We start from the raw sequence: 20,101 nt of genomic DNA on the forward strand, positions 1-20,101 counted from the left end.
CAAACTTGCAGGCACAGATTATTTTTCACTTTTTGGCCCAAATCTGTGAACTATATCTGTCCTTTTCTCTTCAGTGGGTTGACCAATTGACAGGGAAGGCTCCTGAGTCCATCCCCGCTAAATGTTGCATGACCCGCCCATACTGATAAAATAAAGTAAAACAATTCCTGTGATGCCACACGTTAGTTATTTGTTTTGCAAAACATAAAGACAATAATGTGTGTTGGTGAGTGCCCTTTTTAGCTTGAGCCCCTGCCCTCCAACATGCCTGTGCACGGCCCTGTATAGACTATCAAGGCGGGGGTAGGGCCCTTTTAGCCTGGAAACCAGATGAATCTGCCACAGCAACAAATAAATAGCCCAGGGCAGATTGGTCTGGCACCCCGTCCTCGGTTTGAATTACATTTCGCTCACCCCAGAGTTGTGAGTGACCAATCAGAGTACTTTAGTTTTATTTGATAGACTGACTGATAAACCGGTTAATGTGCTCTCACTACTTTATTATTTTTATATAACAATAACAAATATGAGGCCAATGTAATTACATTTCCCAGGCTGATTTGTTTCCAGTCCACCCCTGCAGTCAATAATCTTTTTCCGCTCTGTAGTTCGTAATGCTTAGCTAACTTTTCTCAGTTAGTGCAAATGCCACTCAGCAATGTATGTCATAATACATTATCAATCCATTAATACAATAACATATCAATTTAAATGTATCAACTTATCACATACAGGTAATTGTTTAAATTATGTGACCAATATACAGTATAGCCTATTTTTTAAGTTTTAGACAGTATTTGAGAAGAGATGCAGTATTTCAGTTTGTTTCAGCCAAAGGCATACCATGGTGATAGACATTGGCAAGGTACAAAGCGTATAGGGTTTTTATTTGAGTAGGATTTTTATGTACAGGGGCCCTGAGGTAATTTACCCATGTTTTAAACTTCATTAATAAATCATTGTATTTTGGATTTTAAACTGGTTGTGATTGGGGACTGATAGGGAGTCCATTTTTATGTTGCACCCGGTGACCCCTAGGCCGGGTCGTAACATAAGTCACACGTATCTGTCCAACTCGTCACCCATTTGATGCAACGAGTGTGAGAATGCATTGGCCATGAGCCATCAACAAACAGTTGTTTTACAGTTGTTCTACCCCCAGGGGGTCCCCACATGATTTTTTTTGGGGGGGGGCCTAGATGACCCCCTGTTGAAGACTCCTGCATTAGGGTTTAAAAACATTACAGGATGTAGACCTTTAAAATCTGTTTGTGAAATAAGGTTTTTAAGTTTTGCCTAAATCATTCAACAAACAAGGCCCTTGATAAAACAAGCTAATCTTGCCTACCTCAGTTCGAACAGCAGGTACAGTTCAATGCAAGTGCATCCATTTGAGATTTGGGCTCTGCTGTGCCAGGGCTAATTGGTCAGCAGGCCTTTTCAATTTGTCTAATTATGCTCTCCTCTTTAGTAGTGTGCTGGACCTGGGCTCAGGGCTATACACATCACACACACTGTGACACACATCACCAGAGAGATCGCCAGCAGAGAGAGAGAGAGCGAGAGAGAGAGATAGAGAGAAAGCTGTCTCAGTGGTGCAATTGCAAAGTTATAAAGGATTTATTCAAACACATACAAACAACAGACCCAGCAATGCTATAATATACTTGTTGCATCCATATGTCCCCTACGAGACATAAGGCTTCAATGAGTGCAATGGGGAGCGCTCATTGAAGCCTTATGTCCCATAGGGGATGAAGAGGAGTAAAGTAAGTAATCCATATGATGATATAATGCTGTTGCTGTTTCTGTAGATGTTTACAGTACAGTCAATACAGCACTGAAGTTTTACAAAATTGTCTCAGCTGTGATGTCAGCAAGAACCCACAGTAGCGCTGTGCTACTGTGACATAACGACCAATTGGTGGACAGGGACATAGAGTTACATGGCCATTCTCATGCATTTTTCTCCTTGGTGGGTTGGTTAGCCGATCTGAAATTGCTCATCTGCATTGACCACTGGCATGTGCAGAGACTCATGGAGCAGATTTTTCACTTTCCCCAAATGTAAGCTGTTTATTAGCATTTTGCCAAGGGCTATGGTATCTGTAACTCACGTTCTGGACTAGTTCAATTGTAGTCACATGTCTAGGTAGGAGTGGCATGATGCAAGGAAGTCAGCATAGACTAATGTGGTGTTGCCCAGAGCTTTAGAAGTCAGAAGAGCCTTGTTCTGTGTTCTCAGTAATACTTTACATACAGTAGCAGTTGCTACAGTGCTCAGTAATACTTTACATACAGTAGCAGTTGCTACAGTGCTCATTGTTCAAGTACTTGCTAAAGACCCATATAAGACCAATAGTGAACACTGGAGAGAATGGAAAGGGCATTTGATTTTCTGCCGTACATTTGTCATGGTGAATAAATCAGTTCACCCAAATAGAGGGAGAGAGAGAGCGCTAGTAGAGAGATATAGTTGAGCAACCTGACACAGATGACTGGCCCTACCCCAAATGACCTGAAATCAATAACCGCACAGCATAATCCTTGATTATCACAGGGTTTTGATCTGTCAATTCTTCAGTTCTTTCTTTCTTCTTTTTTTTTTCTTTTTCTTTGTCCCTTTCCTTCTTGCTCTCTGAACCAAAAATAATTGCATATCAACATTTCCAGATGCCATGTCAACTCAATCATATATCTCAATATCAAGTATTATCTGCTATTTAAATCACATTATAACTGACTCCTACACTATCCGCATCCAACTCAGACAGCGCTGAGTGTCAGCTTTGCCATCGCCAAGCCATAGCCTGGCACCGTCTTGGGCACACCCAATGGGGCTCAAGCTCGCACCTGCCTTGAAACATCAGGATTCAATGCGCCAATGGTTTGGCTTGACTTATTCCTGTAAACTCCTAGGTGGAGCATAGGGCCGCAATCACACCCCGCCATCGGACTCTGTTTTGGGCAGTTTTCTTCAGCTGGGCCCACGATAGTCTGGTTGTCTTTGCCTCACTCTCGACTGATCTTCTCCAGGTCTGTTTTGGCCTCCCCACTTTTCTTTTGCCCTGTGGATTCCAGTCCAGTGCCTGCCTAATGATGTTGTCAGTTGGCTTTCGAAGGGTGTGTCCAATCCACCCCCACTTCCTCTTCTTCACATCCTGGCTGATGGCGTTTTGGTTGGTTCTTTCCAACAGGCTGGCGTTTGATATTTTATCGGGCTACCTGATGTTCAGGATGTGTCACTAAGGCATCATGCGTGTGAGTGTCAGCTTTGCCATCGCCAAGCCTTTTGAACACCTCTACGTAGCCTCTCACTCAAACATCCATGCATTCAATGCAAGCAAATTACTTCCATTGATTTAGTTGAAATAAATCTCTTCAGTTATAATCTTTTGATTCATTCATGGAATCCCCTTTTTTGTTACTCTCATTATTCCCTTAATCCTTTATTTCCTCAATCATTATTCCCCTTAATCCTTTATTTCCTTTATCATTTTGATAATCCAGCAGTATATTGTATTTCATCTCATAACAGTGCATGCTATGCTAACAGTTTGCTCTCAGTTTGATCAAAATGGTCTATCACATATATGGGCAACTGGCGGCCCGGGGGCCACATGCGGCCCCCACCTTCACTTAATGTGGCTTGCAGGTTAATGTCGGAATACTGATATATTATTGATTTCAACTGTTGCAACTCCAAACATGCAAACATGACCCACTTTAACTATTTCAGTCTATATTAGTAGCTTATTGACTAGTATTATAATTCTATTGTCTTTGTCTGTTGTCCAATTCAAAAATAGAAAAAAGAAATCGGGATTCCAATTTAAAAAAAGCAGATCTACAAGCTCAAAACGCATCGCACTGCAACACGTTTTGAGCTTGTAAATTGGCTATATTTGCAACTTTTGTGTGATATAGAATGGGGAAGTACTGCATTCATTTACAAAAAAAAGTTAAAATACGGAGATAAGAGGTGTCTGCCCAACAGTATATGCAATGTGGCCCTCTGGAGTGAGTGTGGAAAAATAGTGGCCCTCTCCATCATCAAAGTTGCCCACCCTTGGTCTATCACATCAGTTATTATGTCTGGATGAAAGGCAGAGCATAAAATACCTCACACAGGAGGCTAGAGTTCAGTTTGTCAGCATCTGTATTCTCATTGAACTGTTCTGACATCTGGCCTTAGAAATCCAACCAATCCGAACCACACTGTGTTTGCCTCTCGTGCTGCTTTCACAAAAAACGGCCAAGCATTGTTAACTACATTGCTGCCATTGTGTTGCTCAAGCCACACCGCGTAAATGAAAAGGATATAGCCTTAAATTGCACAGGGAACTGGTTAACAGCAAGGATGAGGTTTTATTCTGTTCCATTAACAGAATAAAACACGAAGCTTCACTTTGTAGCTTTGTGTTGCTGGCTTCCATCGAAACCGACTAGCATGTTTATATATATTCTTATGACTCGCCAGAGAATGAACTGGTGATAATGAAGGAAAAAAAAGAATTGCATCTATACTGGAGATACAAATAATTCTGTCATGGGGGATATTGTTCTCTATTATTATACACCCTGTCTGTGTTCCTGTGCACAGCAGAATCCATTCAAATCTGTGCTTTCAGATAATTCACAAGGAATGAAGACATTTCTAAAGTCTTCTTGTCTTGTAAATTTGACAACAAATCAATATTAATCTCATGGGAATATCATTGGATGTATGCTTGCAATCCAGCTTTCGATAAACCATTGTGTACTGTACAGTATGTACTGTATGCTGACATGAATTAATGTGATAAAAATACAATCAATCTTGTCCTCAATGACACGTGACCACTGGGATTTTCACTTGACCACTTAGGCTCTACTTCAAAAACAGCAAAACTAGCAGATTGTTTTTTCCTTTTTTTTTTGATTGAAATGTTGAAACAGTTTTTTTACATTAATGATTTTTTTGTTTAATTTATTTTGTAACAATATATAATATAATATAGTATATAATATATATACATTACATACATTACTGGGGAAATGTGTATTATGGGCATCACTACCTCTTGTCAGTCATTCAATTAATTTGAGGGCTCAGTCTGTGTCAGTTAACAATAATGTGGGAACACAACCTGACAGAAATAAAAAAGGGTCATATTAGTCTGCCTGCCTACAGGATCTCCCCCAACACAGCTGATTCAATTTCATTATCAATGCTCAGACAATATACATGAAATATGCAGGCCACATTGCAGAATTGCCTTTTTCTGTCTATATCCAACATACTCATGCTATTCAGGTCAGAACACAGCTATCTATTGACGTTTTCAGGTCCAAACATTAAATAATACATACCACAATTAAATAAATAAAATCGACAATGAATTAAATATTTATTATACAGTTTTTAGACCAAAAAACTTCTATTTGCTATCAACTTTGAAAGACTGAAATAATTGACTATCATTGAGGGTTTTTTGTATTTACAAAAACAGCATTATTTGCAGACAAAACATGCATTCATATCGTCCACCGTCCAACCATGCTCGGGTTTGCTGGTTTTAAGGTGAACCCCAACAAATTGGGGCTGTGTTAATTAATACAGGATTGACCCTGGCAGCATATCACTGGTACAGGTGTGTTACCTGTGTATTAAGCTACTACTCTTTTTCAACCACAACTAATGAGACAAGACATCAGTAGGATGAGTTTGGGAACAGATGTCATGAGACATGAATTGAATTGCAACAACTTTATGCAATGATAGTGAAGAAAGGGAACTTGGAACTTTCTGTCAAATCACAAATCATTTGACTAGATATTTCCAGCAGACAGAGAACTGAGAAAAGGAAATAAACTAAGGAACTGAAATGTCACCCATTTTTACCATATGAAAATTGTGCAATCACCCAGTTCAATCATCAGTATGTGAATCATAAATCATGTTTTTATTGTTTGAGGTGCATTAAATTCTTTTCATAATTATACATATTAAACTAAGCCGATGTGGAAAGTAGAGAGCAAGGGAAGAGAACAAGGACACGTGTATCAAAATATAAAAGCTATTATTCATGAGAGCAAAACGCAACCTTGGCACAGAGCGATAGTAATAGCACCAATACAATGATTATAGCCACTGAAGCATAGTATCTGTGGTAGAACATTAAATGTCTTGTCATTCATTGGCATTCACTGGAGGATATATGTACTGAAGAGAGAGAGAAACTGTACCTACAATTATTAAGGCAGGCAGAACATTATGTTTGTAAATCCTCTTTAAATTGTAAGCACAGTCGATACATTCTATATTGTGAACTGTACACTGTTAACTAATTGGTTTTAAGGCTTTTTCTGTGGGAGACATTTTAGCTACAGTAGATACAGTACAGCTATGTGATGTGAGTAATATTCAAGCTTAATCTTGTATTATTCCTCAGCCTTGACCTGAGATATAACTTATTTCAATATATATTAAGTACATTATATATTCACATACATTTATCAATTTGTTGTGTTATTTAGATTGCTAGATTTGATGTTTACACTGGTATCCTAGTTTCCTTGAAAACCTTTTTTTTTCTCTATTTATGTGATGATTTTGCATTTGTATGTTGTTCTGGATAAAAACACCTGCTAAATGACTAATTGTAAATTGTTCTTTATTCATGTAAGTTAACCAGAGCTGTTGATCCTGGCCTTTCTACTGTCTGTCAGTCACTGTCTGGTTCTGTCACTGTCTGTCAGTCACTGTGTCGCTCACTGTCCATCACTGTCTGTCAGTCAGTCAGTCAGTCAGTCAGTCATGTCTGTCAGTCTGTACCATCCACTGACCTTCAGCAGCAGCTTTCTGATAATTGGATTGAAAGCTGAAACATGCAGGTGCTTTAATGAATTTAGATTGTTTTGAAAGTTAATAGCCTCCCACTCCAAAGAGCTTTGTAATGTAATAATGGCAAAGTCGTCTATTCCCCTGCATCATATGGAGGGATTTGAAGTACAATCAAGATGCAGGACCCACAATTGTCTGCAAGCTCACTAGCCCATCAGGGAAAGCCATTCAAATACTGTAGGTCCTGAGTCCAATCTCCTTCCGTCTGCGGCACACAATGGAGGGTAATTGCCTCTTACTGAAATGTTTAAATCAACCTTTCCAGTTTCAGAGGGAGGAATGTGGTCGCGTCGGAGATGGGGCAGCGTTTTGTTTCACTCAATGTCCTGCAAAAAAAGAAACGGGTAATAAAATAATATAATAAAATAAAAATAATTCCATCCACCATTGCTTGCAAGGTCAACGGCTATATGTATATTTGTATGTATGTAGATGTACATGTATGAAAACATGCTGGGTTCTCCAGCAGTCCGTTATGTCAGCTGAGCTCACTTGTTTTCAAAACGTCTGCTGAACTTTCATGTATACAGAGCATGACAAATCATGCCCCCAAAAGAGACATTAAAAAATGATAAACCGGCAGCTGTGAGCATCACAGTATTATGTAACAATGCCGTACCAGTCGTGCGCGCGCGTGCGTGCGTGTCTGTGCGTGTGTGTGTGTGTGTGTGTGTGTGTGTGTGTGTGTGTGTGTGTGTGTGTGTGCGAGAGAGATTGAGAGATTGTGTGCTTGGGTGGGTGAACCGGTTGGAGGTGGACAATATTCTTGTTGATATTGTTGGCAGCTTTCAACATTGACTTAAATGTTACTGTTAAATGTATCTAACTATATAAATGGCGAGCAACTTCCGCACCCTGGGTGCGACACCCCACAGCTCTGTTATCGAATAAACAACGCACCGCCAGACCACATGTCGCCAACTGACTCGCCACGGCGCCCGCACTGAATTTACGCCTCGCGTAGGGGACATCTCACTGATCACTACACCTTTTCCACCGCGCAACATAATTAATTCTACTCACCAAATGTCGGACAAAACGGAAGGGGAGGCAGCTTCGTACCGTTTACCGTGCGCACGACCTCATCACCACAACAGCAGGCAGCCGGTGCGGGGGCTTTTTCCTTTTTTTCCAAAAAATGTTTTTGGTCACCATTTTCTCCAGGCACCATTTCTGGTGTAACGCCACCGCCAGCATGCGCTGGCTTGCGCTGCCATTGCACTCTGCCCATCTCCTCCACACCAACACACACGCAGCTCCTTTGCTTCAACCCCCCCCCCCCTTCTTACGTACCTCCTTTGTTCCACCCAGGCCGTTACTTTCACTTCACTCATGTCTCGATCACACTATGTCCGTCCTTCACGTGCCATGTTCATCCCAAACACAAAAACAAACAACTCGGGTTGCCAAGTTCAGGTTGCCAGGTCCTCTAAAAACAAGCGCCAGAAACAAGCAACCACCTTCATGAAAAAAAAAAAAACACCAAAGGGCTCCGCCATGTTCCAGGGGGGTCCCCGCGCGTCCCAACACTCCACAGGGGGTCCGTAGACCAGCAGGGGGTCCGTGGGGGTCCCCCTCAAACATCAAAAATATATTTTTTTAATTTTTTTTTTTTTTTTTTTTTAACTTTTCCACAGTTTTACTCCAGCAATTTAACCGCCATGTTCCAGGGGGGTCCCCGCGCGTCCCAACACTCCACAGGGGGTCCGTAGACCAGCAGGGGGTCCCCCTCAAACATCAAAAATATATTTTTTTCACATTTTTTTTTTTTTTTTTTTTTACTTTTCCACAGTTTTACTCCAGCAATTTCAGTACCCCAATATACACGCGGCCCACTGGGCCCCGTGCGCGGCTGGGGTTGAGGGGGGCGTAGCCCCCCGAAACTCTAGTTATTCATAACTCTCGAGGACTATAAGTGTTCCGTGCAATATTTAAAGTGTGAGAGGAAATAAGTATATAGGGTTCATCGGTTGGCTTGTTAGAACTGTACCTCTGTGTGCACGGTGCACAGTGTTCAGTATAAAGGGCAGTTATCCAAGTGAGATGAACAGAAACAAGCACTCACTGAAGCTGAAGATGAAGAGAAACACCATATAGAAAATAATGCAGCACACACACACACACACACACACACACACACACACACACACACACACACACACACACACACACACACACACACACACACACACACACACACACACACACACACACTCTCTCTGCAAGTGCACAGTCCGTCCCCCCCCACTCACACACACCATGACGTTTCCCCAGGTGTTCCCCCAAGTAAAAGAAGACAGAAATAAGAACAGACAGGACACAATCTGACCAGCGGCTATGTGTTCAAACGTGTGTTTACAGGCTGCCAAGTGTGAAAATAGTGGCTGTGAAAAGTGCAGTTTTGCACTCTGCCTAAAGGCTACTATACTCTACATGTCTATCTTGTGGAAAGAGGTTTTATCAATGTCCAATTTCACTGCATAGCTTTCAAATCAATGGTATTGTTCACAATCTGAGAACATTTAACAAGACCAAAGGAGTTCATTAGCTCTGCTCTCTAAATGTAATCTTAAACCAACTGCCGTTGGGAAGAAGAATCAATAATGATTTCTTCACTACGACAGTGACAGCAAAATGAACTAAAGGGATATCAAGACAATAGCGTTTTCCTATAAAACCCAGGCTGGCTTGGTTCTTGATAACTTGCTCTGTCACAATGGCTAAATTCACTGCTACTCAGGGGTAATTCTAGCTAATGTCTCGATAATATAAACGATGATGAGCTGTATAAACTGTCCCTGCAGGTTCTGATTAGGACACCTTGAGCCATCATCCCTGAATAGAGGGACAGGAGAAGAGGCCAGGATGGTGGCATGGAAAGACATCAGTGTAGGAGATAAGGGGGAAATGGAGTAGAAAAGTGGCTTTTCCACCGCATGGTAGCTCAAATCTACTTGCTTTACTTTGTTTTCCACTGTAGATGAGGGGAAACCAAAAAAGGTGAGTCGAGTCAAGACATCGAGTTGAGACGGTACCATGCAGTGGAAAGGTGCCATTATGTCCTTTTCATTGGCTAAAAATCCACAGACACACTTAACCACTTTCACTTTTTATTTTAAAATGCTCCAAAAGTAACACATACTGTATAGAAGATCTACAACCTCACAAAGGAACACGATGCAACGTGTTGCAAGCTTGTACTGTAGATCTGCTATTGTGAGGCAGTCTTGTACAATAGGGCATTAATAAAAAAAAAATGTAAAAAAAGATGAAATATGGATATACAGGGTTTCTGCCTGACAGTGACGACAGCACGTTATAAAAAACTGAGTAGCTTGCAGCGCATTCTGTCCCAATAACCAGTGATGCACCTGTCACTCACTTTCAGGACCCTCCCTGTGGCCCGCACCACCTTCTCTCTTGGCGCTTGGGTTCATAAGGAAAGATGCGCAAGACCATCAAACCACGCCATTCCCATTGAAAAGCATTGGCAGAATCCACCCTCACAGTAGGTAGAATTAAACTTCGGTGTGATCGTGCCCTTATATTAGGGCGCAGTCACACCGAAGTTTAATTCTACCTATGAGGGTGGATTCTGCCAGTGCTTTACAATGGGAACAGAGCGTTTATTTGCAGAAATCCGCAAATGGTAACAAACCGCTCCGTTCCCATTTAAAAGCATTGGCAGAATCCGCCCTCAAATAGAATTAAACTTCGGTGTGACGGCGCCCTTAGGGTGTGGTCTCACCGAGCTTTGATTCCATTGCATTTGCGGATAGGCAGAATCTACCGCATAGACAGAATTAAAGTTCGGTGTGACCATACCCTTAGAGATGATCATTTTGCTGTGTTCTCTGTAAACTTTGTCAGATTGTATTTAACTAGAAGTTCGGGCCGCTATGCGGCCCGAACGTCTAGCGTGACGCGTCGTTCACTTTGCAGTGCCACCTTACAGGCACCTCACAGTGTGAGAGAATGTTTTGTGCTCTCCTAAATCCACGGCAGGCTTTGAAAGTACCCACTTCAGAAAGAGGTGACGTGCATCACCTCTCCAATGACCAAAACCCACTATGGAAGCCGTCGAACTGGTGCGATCTGACGGCATCCTAGAATTTATAGGTAGGATGTGATGTCATGCGTGATGTCATGCTGTCGTGAGATTACGTCACACTGGCGTTGTGTCCATATTCGGGACGACCGTCTCGTGATGTCAGATTACGTCACACTGGCGTGATGTCAGATTACGTCACACTGGCGTGATGTCAGATTACGTCACACTGGCCACATACAACGTTCGTACATACTGACAACCGACATGGCGCAGGATTCAAATTGTATATATATAGATTAGAAAAAAAAAGAAAGAGAAGGTTGAGTTCTATGGAGTGTTGAGTTTCCACAAAGAGTTGTCTTTGTTAAATACTGGAGAAACAGAATTAAATCTCTGTGGCATTTTTTCCTGCAAGGATTCCCAGCTCTGACCATCTGCTAGCTGGCAATACGTTTCACTGCATTAGGGTGCGTTCACACCAAAGTTTAATTCTGCCTATGAGGGCGGATTCTGCCCATGCTTTTCAATGGGAACGGAGTGGTTTCTTGCCATTCGTGGATTTCTGAAAAAAAAAACACTCCGTTCCCATTGAAAAAAATTGGCAGAATCCGCCCTCAAAGGCAGAATTTAACTTTGGTGTGACGCGCCCTTAAGAGATGAAGAAGGAAGAAGCACACACTCTGAATAACGCAGGAATTTAAAACCATCCATCTGTCATGGGAACCATTAACCGTCCTGCCAAACAGTGTTTCAGAGTGTTCATCAGAGTTAAATTAACACTGAAGATTTTAGTAAAGTCAATTCATCTTTATTTATTTAGCATATTTATAAACATCATGTGTTGACCCTAATTGCTTTCAAGGATGACATGATAACCATAATAATTCATAATCCACAAAAGCAAGTCTAAGAGGAGCACGGTCACACCGAAGTTTAATTCTACCTATGAGGGCGGATTCTGCCAATGCTTTTCAATGGGAACGGAGCGGTTTGTTGCTATTTGCGGAGTTCTGCAAAAAAAGCACTCTGTTCCCATTGAAAAGCACTGGCAGAATCCACCCTCAAAGGTAGAATTAAAGTTCGGTGTGACTGCACCATAAAGGGTAAAACATATCAATCACTATAGAATAGCATTGCACAATAAAAAGAGTAATACTATTAAAAAATGACTGTGTTTAAATGCAAAATGACAGAAAATGTAGTCAGGCTGAATGGCTGATGGCCTATATGGGGAGTTGCATCATGATCCAGGGATTTTTTTTTGATATAGCCCAAAACATAAAGCAGCCTGGTATAGCACCATCATGAGCCTGATTTGAAAATTCTGGGTTGAAGTGACTTCCTTGGCCCACTGGCAGTGTGCACACAAAAGTTGTTTGAGAAATAACCCTGGACACACTGACAGACAGACAGACACAGGAATGAAAATATAATCTCTGTCCCTAGTGGGGACAGATAATGATTGCCTTCCTGTTTGTATATTTATATTCATTTATAACGTATATTAGAATGTTATACTATAAAGGAAATGCTTTAACAGAATTTCCAAAAAGAATTTAAACACACCACTGCAACTTATAATTGGCTGTCTCTGCAGGAATGTATTACTTTGCTTCGCATACCGTTTATAAATAAAATGTATATGTTCAGAGTCATAGCCATAGCTTACCCAAAAAGGTAATGTTTCAAAAACTGAAGCAAGGGTGATTATGTTTCCTTTAATTTATTTTCTTATATACTGTACTGTTGAAAATGGGTAGAGCCTGCACTGTAAGTTCAATTCACTTCACACCCTTATGTTGTGCAGAGATCTGCAACAGTTACACTCAGTAGTTGGTATATTTAGTAACAACTCAGTTCTAGGTAAGAGCTAGTTTCCGTGCGCATGTGTGTGTCTGAGAAGTACCGTGTTTGTGTCTTGTACTTCCTTATTGCTGCAGTACTGTGCCAAACATCCAGCCACAGACATGATCACAGAGGGGGGAGATGGAGGAGAGAGAGGTGGAAATCTACGAGAGTGTGGACAACTTCGTGTCTGGACCACAGGAGACTCACGGTGAGTTCGACAAAGTTGTGAATCATTGTCAAGATGATTTCTCCATGTAAAAAATATATTTATGGTAGAAAAACAAGGCATTGACGTTCCTGCAACAGGAAAAGATTATTTTAGTCAGATTTTGTTGCAGCACAAAAAAAAAAGTATACCTATTATAGTATAATAACTTTGATATGTTAAAGTATTTTTAGAGATAATGCTGGTCAGTGTAAAGCACTTTGGTCTAGCTGGGTAGCTAGCAGGGCTTTTAGACTATTTACGGGGCCAGAGCTCTGCTCTGGAACCGTATTGTTATTGGCAGTATTCTGTCACTTCTTCTTCTTCTTCTGCCACTTTTCGCAGTTCTGGCTGAACCGTGCAGTCGCTTTTTACGAAACTCGGCCATATGGTAGATGGTCATGAAAAACGATCAAAAAATAATTCTCACAATCTTTCGTCAAAAGGTGGCGCTATAGCACTCAATTGAAAATGCCAACTTTGAACAGGTACAACTCATGCCCTGTTTGACCTAGAGCCATGAAACTTGGATACACATATGCGTCTCCTCATGCTGAACAACTTTCACCCTCTGACTTTTGACCTCTGACCTTTAGATCTCCCACCATTTTGAATTATATGAAAAACAGTCATTGGCTCCTAACTTCTGCATTTTTTCACTTATGGAAAATTTTTGTAGGCAGAGGTCCAAAGTTCAAGTGTGAAACGTTTCGTGCAGATTGCTCAAAAATCCCAGGAGGAGATAGATTTTAACTATTACAGTTTTATGAACATTATTCATCTGTGCCTAAAACATACCTGCAGACTCACATTTCTTTGAAACTTTGCAGAAATGTACAGGGTCATTCCAAATATCACTGAAACCAATCTTACTCCAATTGGCCAAAAGGGGGCGCTATAGCAATTTTTTGAAAAGGCAGACTTTAAACAGGCATAAGTCATGCCTCGTTTGGCCGAAAGTCGTGAAACTTGCTTACACATGTGCCTTGACTCATGAGGAACACACGTATCGATTTGACCATTAAGCTCCGTCCTTAGATTTTCCGCAATTTGAAAAATACTTGTTTTTGCCAGTTCTGGCTTAACCGTGCATATGCTTTTTACGAAACTCGGCCATATGGTAGATGCTCATGAAAAACTACCAAGAAATAATTCTCACACTCATTCGTCAAAGGGTGGCGCTATAGCACTCAATTGAAAGTGCCAACTTTGAACAGGTACAACTCATGCCCTGTTTGACCTACAACCATGAAACTTCGATACACACATGCGTCTCTTCATGCCCGACAACTTTCGTGGTCTGACTTTTGACCTCTGACCTTTAGATCGCCCACCATTTTGAATTATATGAAAAACAGCCATTGGCTCATAACTTCTGCATTTTTTCACTTATGGAAAATCCGTTGGACATTTTTGTAGGCAGAGGTCCAAAGTTCAAGTGTTAAACGTTTCGTGCAGATTGCTCAAAAATCCCAGGAGGAGATAGATTTTAACTATTACAGTTTTATGAAAATTATTCATCTGTGCCTAAAACATACATGCAGACTCACATTTCTTTGAAACTTTGCAGAAATGTACAGGGTCATTCCAAATATCACTGAAACCAATCTTACTCCAATTGGCCAAAAGGGGGCGCTATAGCAATTTTTTGAAAATGCTAACTTTAAACAGGCATAAGTCATGCCTCGTTTGGCCGAAAGTCGTGAAACTTGCTTACACATGTGCCTTGACTCATGAGGAACACATCTATCGCTTTGACCAGTAAGCTCCGCCCGTAGATTGTCCGCAATTTTGAGCAGTTTGAAAAACACTTAAACCCAGGATTTTTCAGCTATTTGCGTGAAACTGTATCATCTGTGTAATCTCCTTTTTCATAGGTCCTTGCGTCTCCCTTAAATGAGTGCCTCACAATCTCAAGGTCGCCAGTTCAAGCCTCACTTGATGCAGACTTAATTTAAGTTGAATTGCAAACAACATGACTGTATCAATGAATACATGTGCCAATGGTAAAGATAACCTGAAATGCTTATTTGAGAGTACGATTTCTCAATGTATGACATACTTCCTTCTGAAAATAGCCGATCTACAATCTCAAAACTTTTCAGATAGCAACGTGTTTCTGAGCTTGTAGATCGGCTGCTTTCACTGTTTTCGGTAGCGAGGAGACATACAATTTCTCTATTGGTAAATGGTTTGTGAACGAGTGATCTTAGTGTTGGCTTGGTTCATGACAGAAGGCAAGAGTTTATGATCTTCAACAGACAACATCAGCCTGGACAAAGCTATAGCACTATAGGTAGTGTTGCAGCCCATTAGCCTATCATGGGGCGGCCATAGCTGGGTGGTTAGTGAGCACGCCTAGGGAACCAGAGGCCCTGGTTGCCCCAGGTTCGATTCCAGGCCATCCCAGCATATGCGTCGATGAAATGAAATTTGTCCCTGAGCAAGACTCTTAACCCCTAATTGCTCACAGGTTCTCATTGGAAACAAGACCACAAGGACTTTCATGAACGACCTGTCAAAAGGAATTATCCTTATCCTAGTCCGAAGGTTGAGAGTTCGATTCCTGTTAATGGCAATAGGTTGAGATGTCCAATCTATCCATTCTGTTTCCATCTCTCTCTCTCTCATCAATCTATTCCGTTTCCATGTCTCTCTTCAATCTATTCCGTTTCCATGGCTCTCTCTCTCTCTCTCTCTCTCTCTCTCTCTCTCCAGTTTCCATCTCTCTCTCTCTCTCTCTCTCTCTCTCTCTCTCTCTCTCTCTCCAGTTTCCATGTCTGTCTGTCTCTCTCTCACTGGCCCCGTATTATCGCTGCTTGCAGCTATATTTTAGTCTTGTTTTGCTCTTTCTCATTCATTACACACCAAGTAGCTGTACATTCCATTTCAGGACAGTGCTCTAAAAGAGTGAGAAGGCCTCTCAGAGTTGTTGCTCCGTGTCTGACAACGCTGTGTCTTGTGCTGACGGCTGTGATCATATTCCAGGCCGTGCATTGTGAGTATTCTATCCTATATTAAAATTGGCAAATGGGAGGGTGGGTGGGCGGATCTCTGACTTCACTCTGACACAGCCATAACCATATAAGGAGTGTCCTTATATGGTTATGGCTGCTATGCCCAAATATGGAGCAGCTATGCCCAAATATGGAGTGTGTTGTCTAACCTCAATGTGTCGTCTGGCATCAGCCGCAAACAAATCAGTCAGCTCTATACATGTATGCCCATTTTTTGGCATATACTGATGACATCAGCTTTCAATATATGGGCATAAAAGGGACAAGGACTGACAAATAGTACAGTAGTTCAGATATCCAGTTGTCCAGAACCGCTGATCCAACAAATATGCCCATATATGGGCTTTCGAATATACTGTATGAGCATAAAAGGGGCAAGGACTGACAGATATAGATATCTCCATATATGCATGGGCATAGAAGGGACACAGGTACACACAGACAGAAAGAGACCTCTCCATATATGGGCACAACAAGGACACAGACAGATTGTGTTGCATGACATCATGCCTAAAACTTTTGCACAGTACCACCTACGTATGTTGTACTTAGTGACTCAGTACCCATTATTAGTATATATTAGAGACCAGTCTAAGATGTCCCTCATCTATGACGCTCCAACTTGGTTTGTGGATCCGACCACATAAGTCAAATAGTGGACTCAGACAGACACACAGAGAGATTCCTGAATCTACCCATAAATGTAACTACAAAGTATGATGAAGAAAGTGATGCATGTAAAGAATAACAAGAATAACAATGAGTGTTCTTCTTCTCAAAGCTAATTTTCCACATACAGTAACTATGCTGACCTCATAAACAGTATACAACAGTGTTTATTGTCATCATCCTTTGCAGATAATTCAGCCAATAACCAGTTGAATTACAACCTGACCCTTGAGAGAAATCAGTTGCAAAGTGAAGTAAACCAATTTAAGAGAGAGACAGCAGGTGAGAGACGTAAAAAAAAAAAAAAATACAAAGACATCACTTCTCATTTGAGTACATTTGTTGTGCCAAACGCAACTTCGTGATGCTTGCCTGCTCTGCACCACTGATTCCAATCCCATGATTCCATAGAAAACTAGAAAAAGTGCTCCTCGGAGCACAAGTCTTCGCCAGGTCAGGTAGGTTATTATGGCCTCCTGGTGGCGCTATAATAGGCCAATGTGAAAAGGGTGCCATTTCTTCTTAGGGCTTTCACAGCAATCGGACACTGCATTCATGATTTTGTTGCAAAAATGTGGTTTGCTAAATTAGACCTGCTGGTGCCGCTATTACAGGCCAATGTGAAAAGGGGGGCATTTCTTCTTCGGCCTAGTGGGAATGTGCGTACAAAATGTCACATAAATCGCACACTGCGTTCATGATTTGAGGATTTTTTCAAAACGGACCTATTCTGCAAACTTTGGAATATGAAATATCGGACAGATCCATCTTGATCACATGACTATAGAGACACTGTGTACCAATTTGCGTGTTTTTTGGACAGACTCTGAAGGAGTAAGAGGAAAACATTTGTTTTACAAAAGTCAGCCTCCTGGTGGCACTCTAACAGGCAGATGTGAAAAATGCAGGGTAAAGGTTTTTCCTTGGCCTCTAGGGAGTGTGCGTGCAAAGTTTCACGCAGATCGGTGCAGTTATAGGTAAAAACATGAATCGGCCTGTTATAGCGCCACCATGAAGCTGATGTGAACGTTTTCAAGTGGCATTTCTTCCTGGACCAAGTGGGAATCTACGTGGTTGGATTGGCAGTGTGACGTAAGTGTGAGGGCCGCATAGCGAACCCGAACTCTAGATGTGTAGGAGGCTGAACCTCTAGTGCTATAAAACTACCACAACACTCACTCAGGAATTGTGTTGCATGACATCATGCCTAAAACTTTTGCACAGTACTACGTATGTTGTACTTAGTGACTCAGTACCCGTTATTAGTACTTAGAGACCAGTCTAAGATGTCCCTCATCTATGACGCTCCAACTTGGTTTGTGGATCCGACCACATGAGTTAAATAGTGGACTCAGACAGACACACAGAGAGATTCCTGAATCTACCCATAAATGTAACTACAAAGTATGATGAAGAAAGTGATGCATGTAAAGAATAACAAGAATAACAATGAGTGTTCTTCTTCTCAAAGCTAATTTTCCACATACAGTAGATGCTGACCTCATAAACAGTATACAACAGTGTTTATTGTCATCATCCTTTGCAGATAATTCAGCCAATAACCAGTTGAATTACAACCTGACCCTTGAGAGAAATCAGTTGCAAAGTGAAGTAAACCAACTTAAGAGAGAGACAGCAGGTGAGAGACGTAAAAAAAGACATACAGGAAATGTCCTGCTATTACCTACATATCTCACTGACTCTTTATAAGTCAAAGTCTCGGTGTCCTCACAGAAACATTAACCACCTGTCCTCATTCTGCGAACATTACGCATGTCATTTCTTACTTGTCTTTGACTAGTGTTACTTGACTGTTCAGTCAAGTCGTGTCCTACTGGATGGCAGATGTTTGGATGCAGCTGTTATAACAGATCTACTGAAAATAAAACTTGGGATGAAAGTAAAAAGCAATGTCGGGAGGCAGGAGCAGATCTGGTGATCATTGACAGTAAAGAAGAACAGGTGTGTGTGTGTGTGTGTGTGTGTGTGTGTGTGTGTGTGTGTGTGTGTGTGTGTGTGTGTGTGTGTGTGTGTGTGTGTGTGTGTGTGTGTGTGTGTGTGTGTGTGTGTGTGTGTGCGCACGCGTTAATATTTCTTACCTGGAGTTCCATGATTATAGTCAATTAATTAACATATTAGAGAACAATAACTATGGTTCAATTATGGAAAAATCCTCAGGAATTCATCAGAGGATTGGGCCATGAGGCAGAAGGAGCAGTATCATGGATTGGTCTGAGAAAGATGAAGGGAAATTGGACATGGGTGGATGACACACCACTGACAATAGCGTGAGTCATTTTAGATACGTGTAAATATATATATATATAATTTTATTTTCAATTGTAATTCTATCAAAGTCACTATGTGAGTGACTGAGTGGATGGTTAAAAATAATGTATGTATGTTGTTTACTCTCTGCAGGTACTGGGATATTGGACAGCCTACTAACCGCTTTGTTTGTGTAGTCTACCTGCACAAGGAAGGAAAATGGACAAATGTCCCATCTACAGCTACATCTACATACAACCGTATCTGTGAGAAGAAGATCTGAAGAAGTGACGTTTCTTCTGCCCCAAGGTGCCTTCTACACTCAGTGTTTGCCGCTTGTGGGTGTGTCACAGATGTGTTTCTGTCCATCTTAAGTGGTATCGAATGTCACTCAATGCAGAAACGTGCAGCTACGTGGTGATTGGCTGCCATCCGGTAAAAGTCACTTCTCATTTGAGTACATTTGTTGTGCCAAACGCAACTTTGTGATGCTTTCCTTGCCTGCTCTGCACCACTGATTCCAATCCCATGATTCCATAGAAAACTAGAAAAAGTGCTCCTCTGAGCACAAGTCTCCGCCAGGTCAGGTAGGTTATTATGGCCTCCTGGTGGCGCTATAATAGGCCATTGTGAAAAGGGTGCCATTTCTTCTTAGGCCTTTCACAGCAATCGGACACTGCATTCATGATTTTGTTCCAAAAATGTGGTTTGCTAAATTAGACCTGCTGGTGCCGCTATAACAGGCCAATGTGAAAAGGGGGGCATTTCTTCTTCGGCCTAGTGGGAATGTGCGTACAAAATTTCACGGAAATCGCACACTGCGTTCATGATTTGAGGACTTTTTTCAAAACGGACCTATTCTGCAAACTTTGAAAGCCAATGTAGGCAAGTAGGATGGAATATGAAATATCGGACAAATTCATCTTGATCACATGACTATAGAGATACTGTGTACCAATTTGCGTGTTTTTTGGACAGAATCTGAAGGAGTAAGAGGAAAACATTTGTTTTACAAAAGTCAGCCTCCTGGTGGCGCTCTAACAGGCAGATGTGAAAAATGCAGGGCAAAGGTTTTTCCTTGGCCTCTAGGGAGTGTGCGTGCAAAGTTTCACGCAGATCGGTGCAGTTATAGGTAAAAATGTGAATGGGCCTGTTAT

General features: G+C 41.4%; 1 protein-coding gene across 2 annotated transcripts; it reads left to right on the top strand.

The window, feature by feature from the left end:
• The first annotated feature begins 12,897 nt into the window (after window positions 1–12,897).
• On the top strand, window positions 12,898–19,744 carry LOC311037738 (CD209 antigen-like protein C). Of its 2 annotated transcripts, XM_084047010.1 has the most exons (7): window positions 12,898–12,993; window positions 15,884–15,988; window positions 16,866–16,958; window positions 18,223–18,315; window positions 18,478–18,638; window positions 18,855–18,964; window positions 19,098–19,744. In XM_084047010.1, the coding sequence occupies exons 1-7, from the start codon at window positions 12,924–12,926 to the stop codon at window positions 19,225–19,227; spliced, it is 762 nt and encodes a 253-aa protein (XP_083903136.1). In that variant the 5' UTR covers window positions 12,898–12,923; the 3' UTR covers window positions 19,228–19,744. The 2 variants fall into 2 exon arrangements, with proteins under 2 accessions (XP_083903136.1, XP_083903137.1); XM_084047011.1 differs by lacking the exon at window positions 16,866–16,958.
• The last annotated feature ends 357 nt before the right edge of the window (window positions 19,745–20,101 follow it).

Source organism: Gymnoscopelus microlampas (genome assembly GCF_963454915.1).
Source record: "Gymnoscopelus microlampas genome assembly, chromosome: 21".
In the NCBI taxonomy this organism is placed as follows: domain Eukaryota; kingdom Metazoa; phylum Chordata; class Actinopteri; order Myctophiformes; family Myctophidae; genus Gymnoscopelus; species Gymnoscopelus microlampas.

Bases quoted from the DNA above. Each gene is read 5' to 3' on its own strand.
- LOC311037738 (XM_084047010.1), top strand. From the start codon at position 12,924: ATGGAGGAGAGAGAGGTGGAAATCTACGAGAGTGTGGACAACTTCGTG. The intron at 12,994-15,883 runs GTGAGTTCGACA...ATTCCATTTCAG, and splicing joins TGGACCACAGGAGACTCACG to GACAGTGCTCTAAAAGAGTG. The intron at 16,959-18,222 runs GTGAGAGACGTA...CATCCTTTGCAG, and splicing joins ATTTAAGAGAGAGACAGCAG to ATAATTCAGCCAATAACCAG.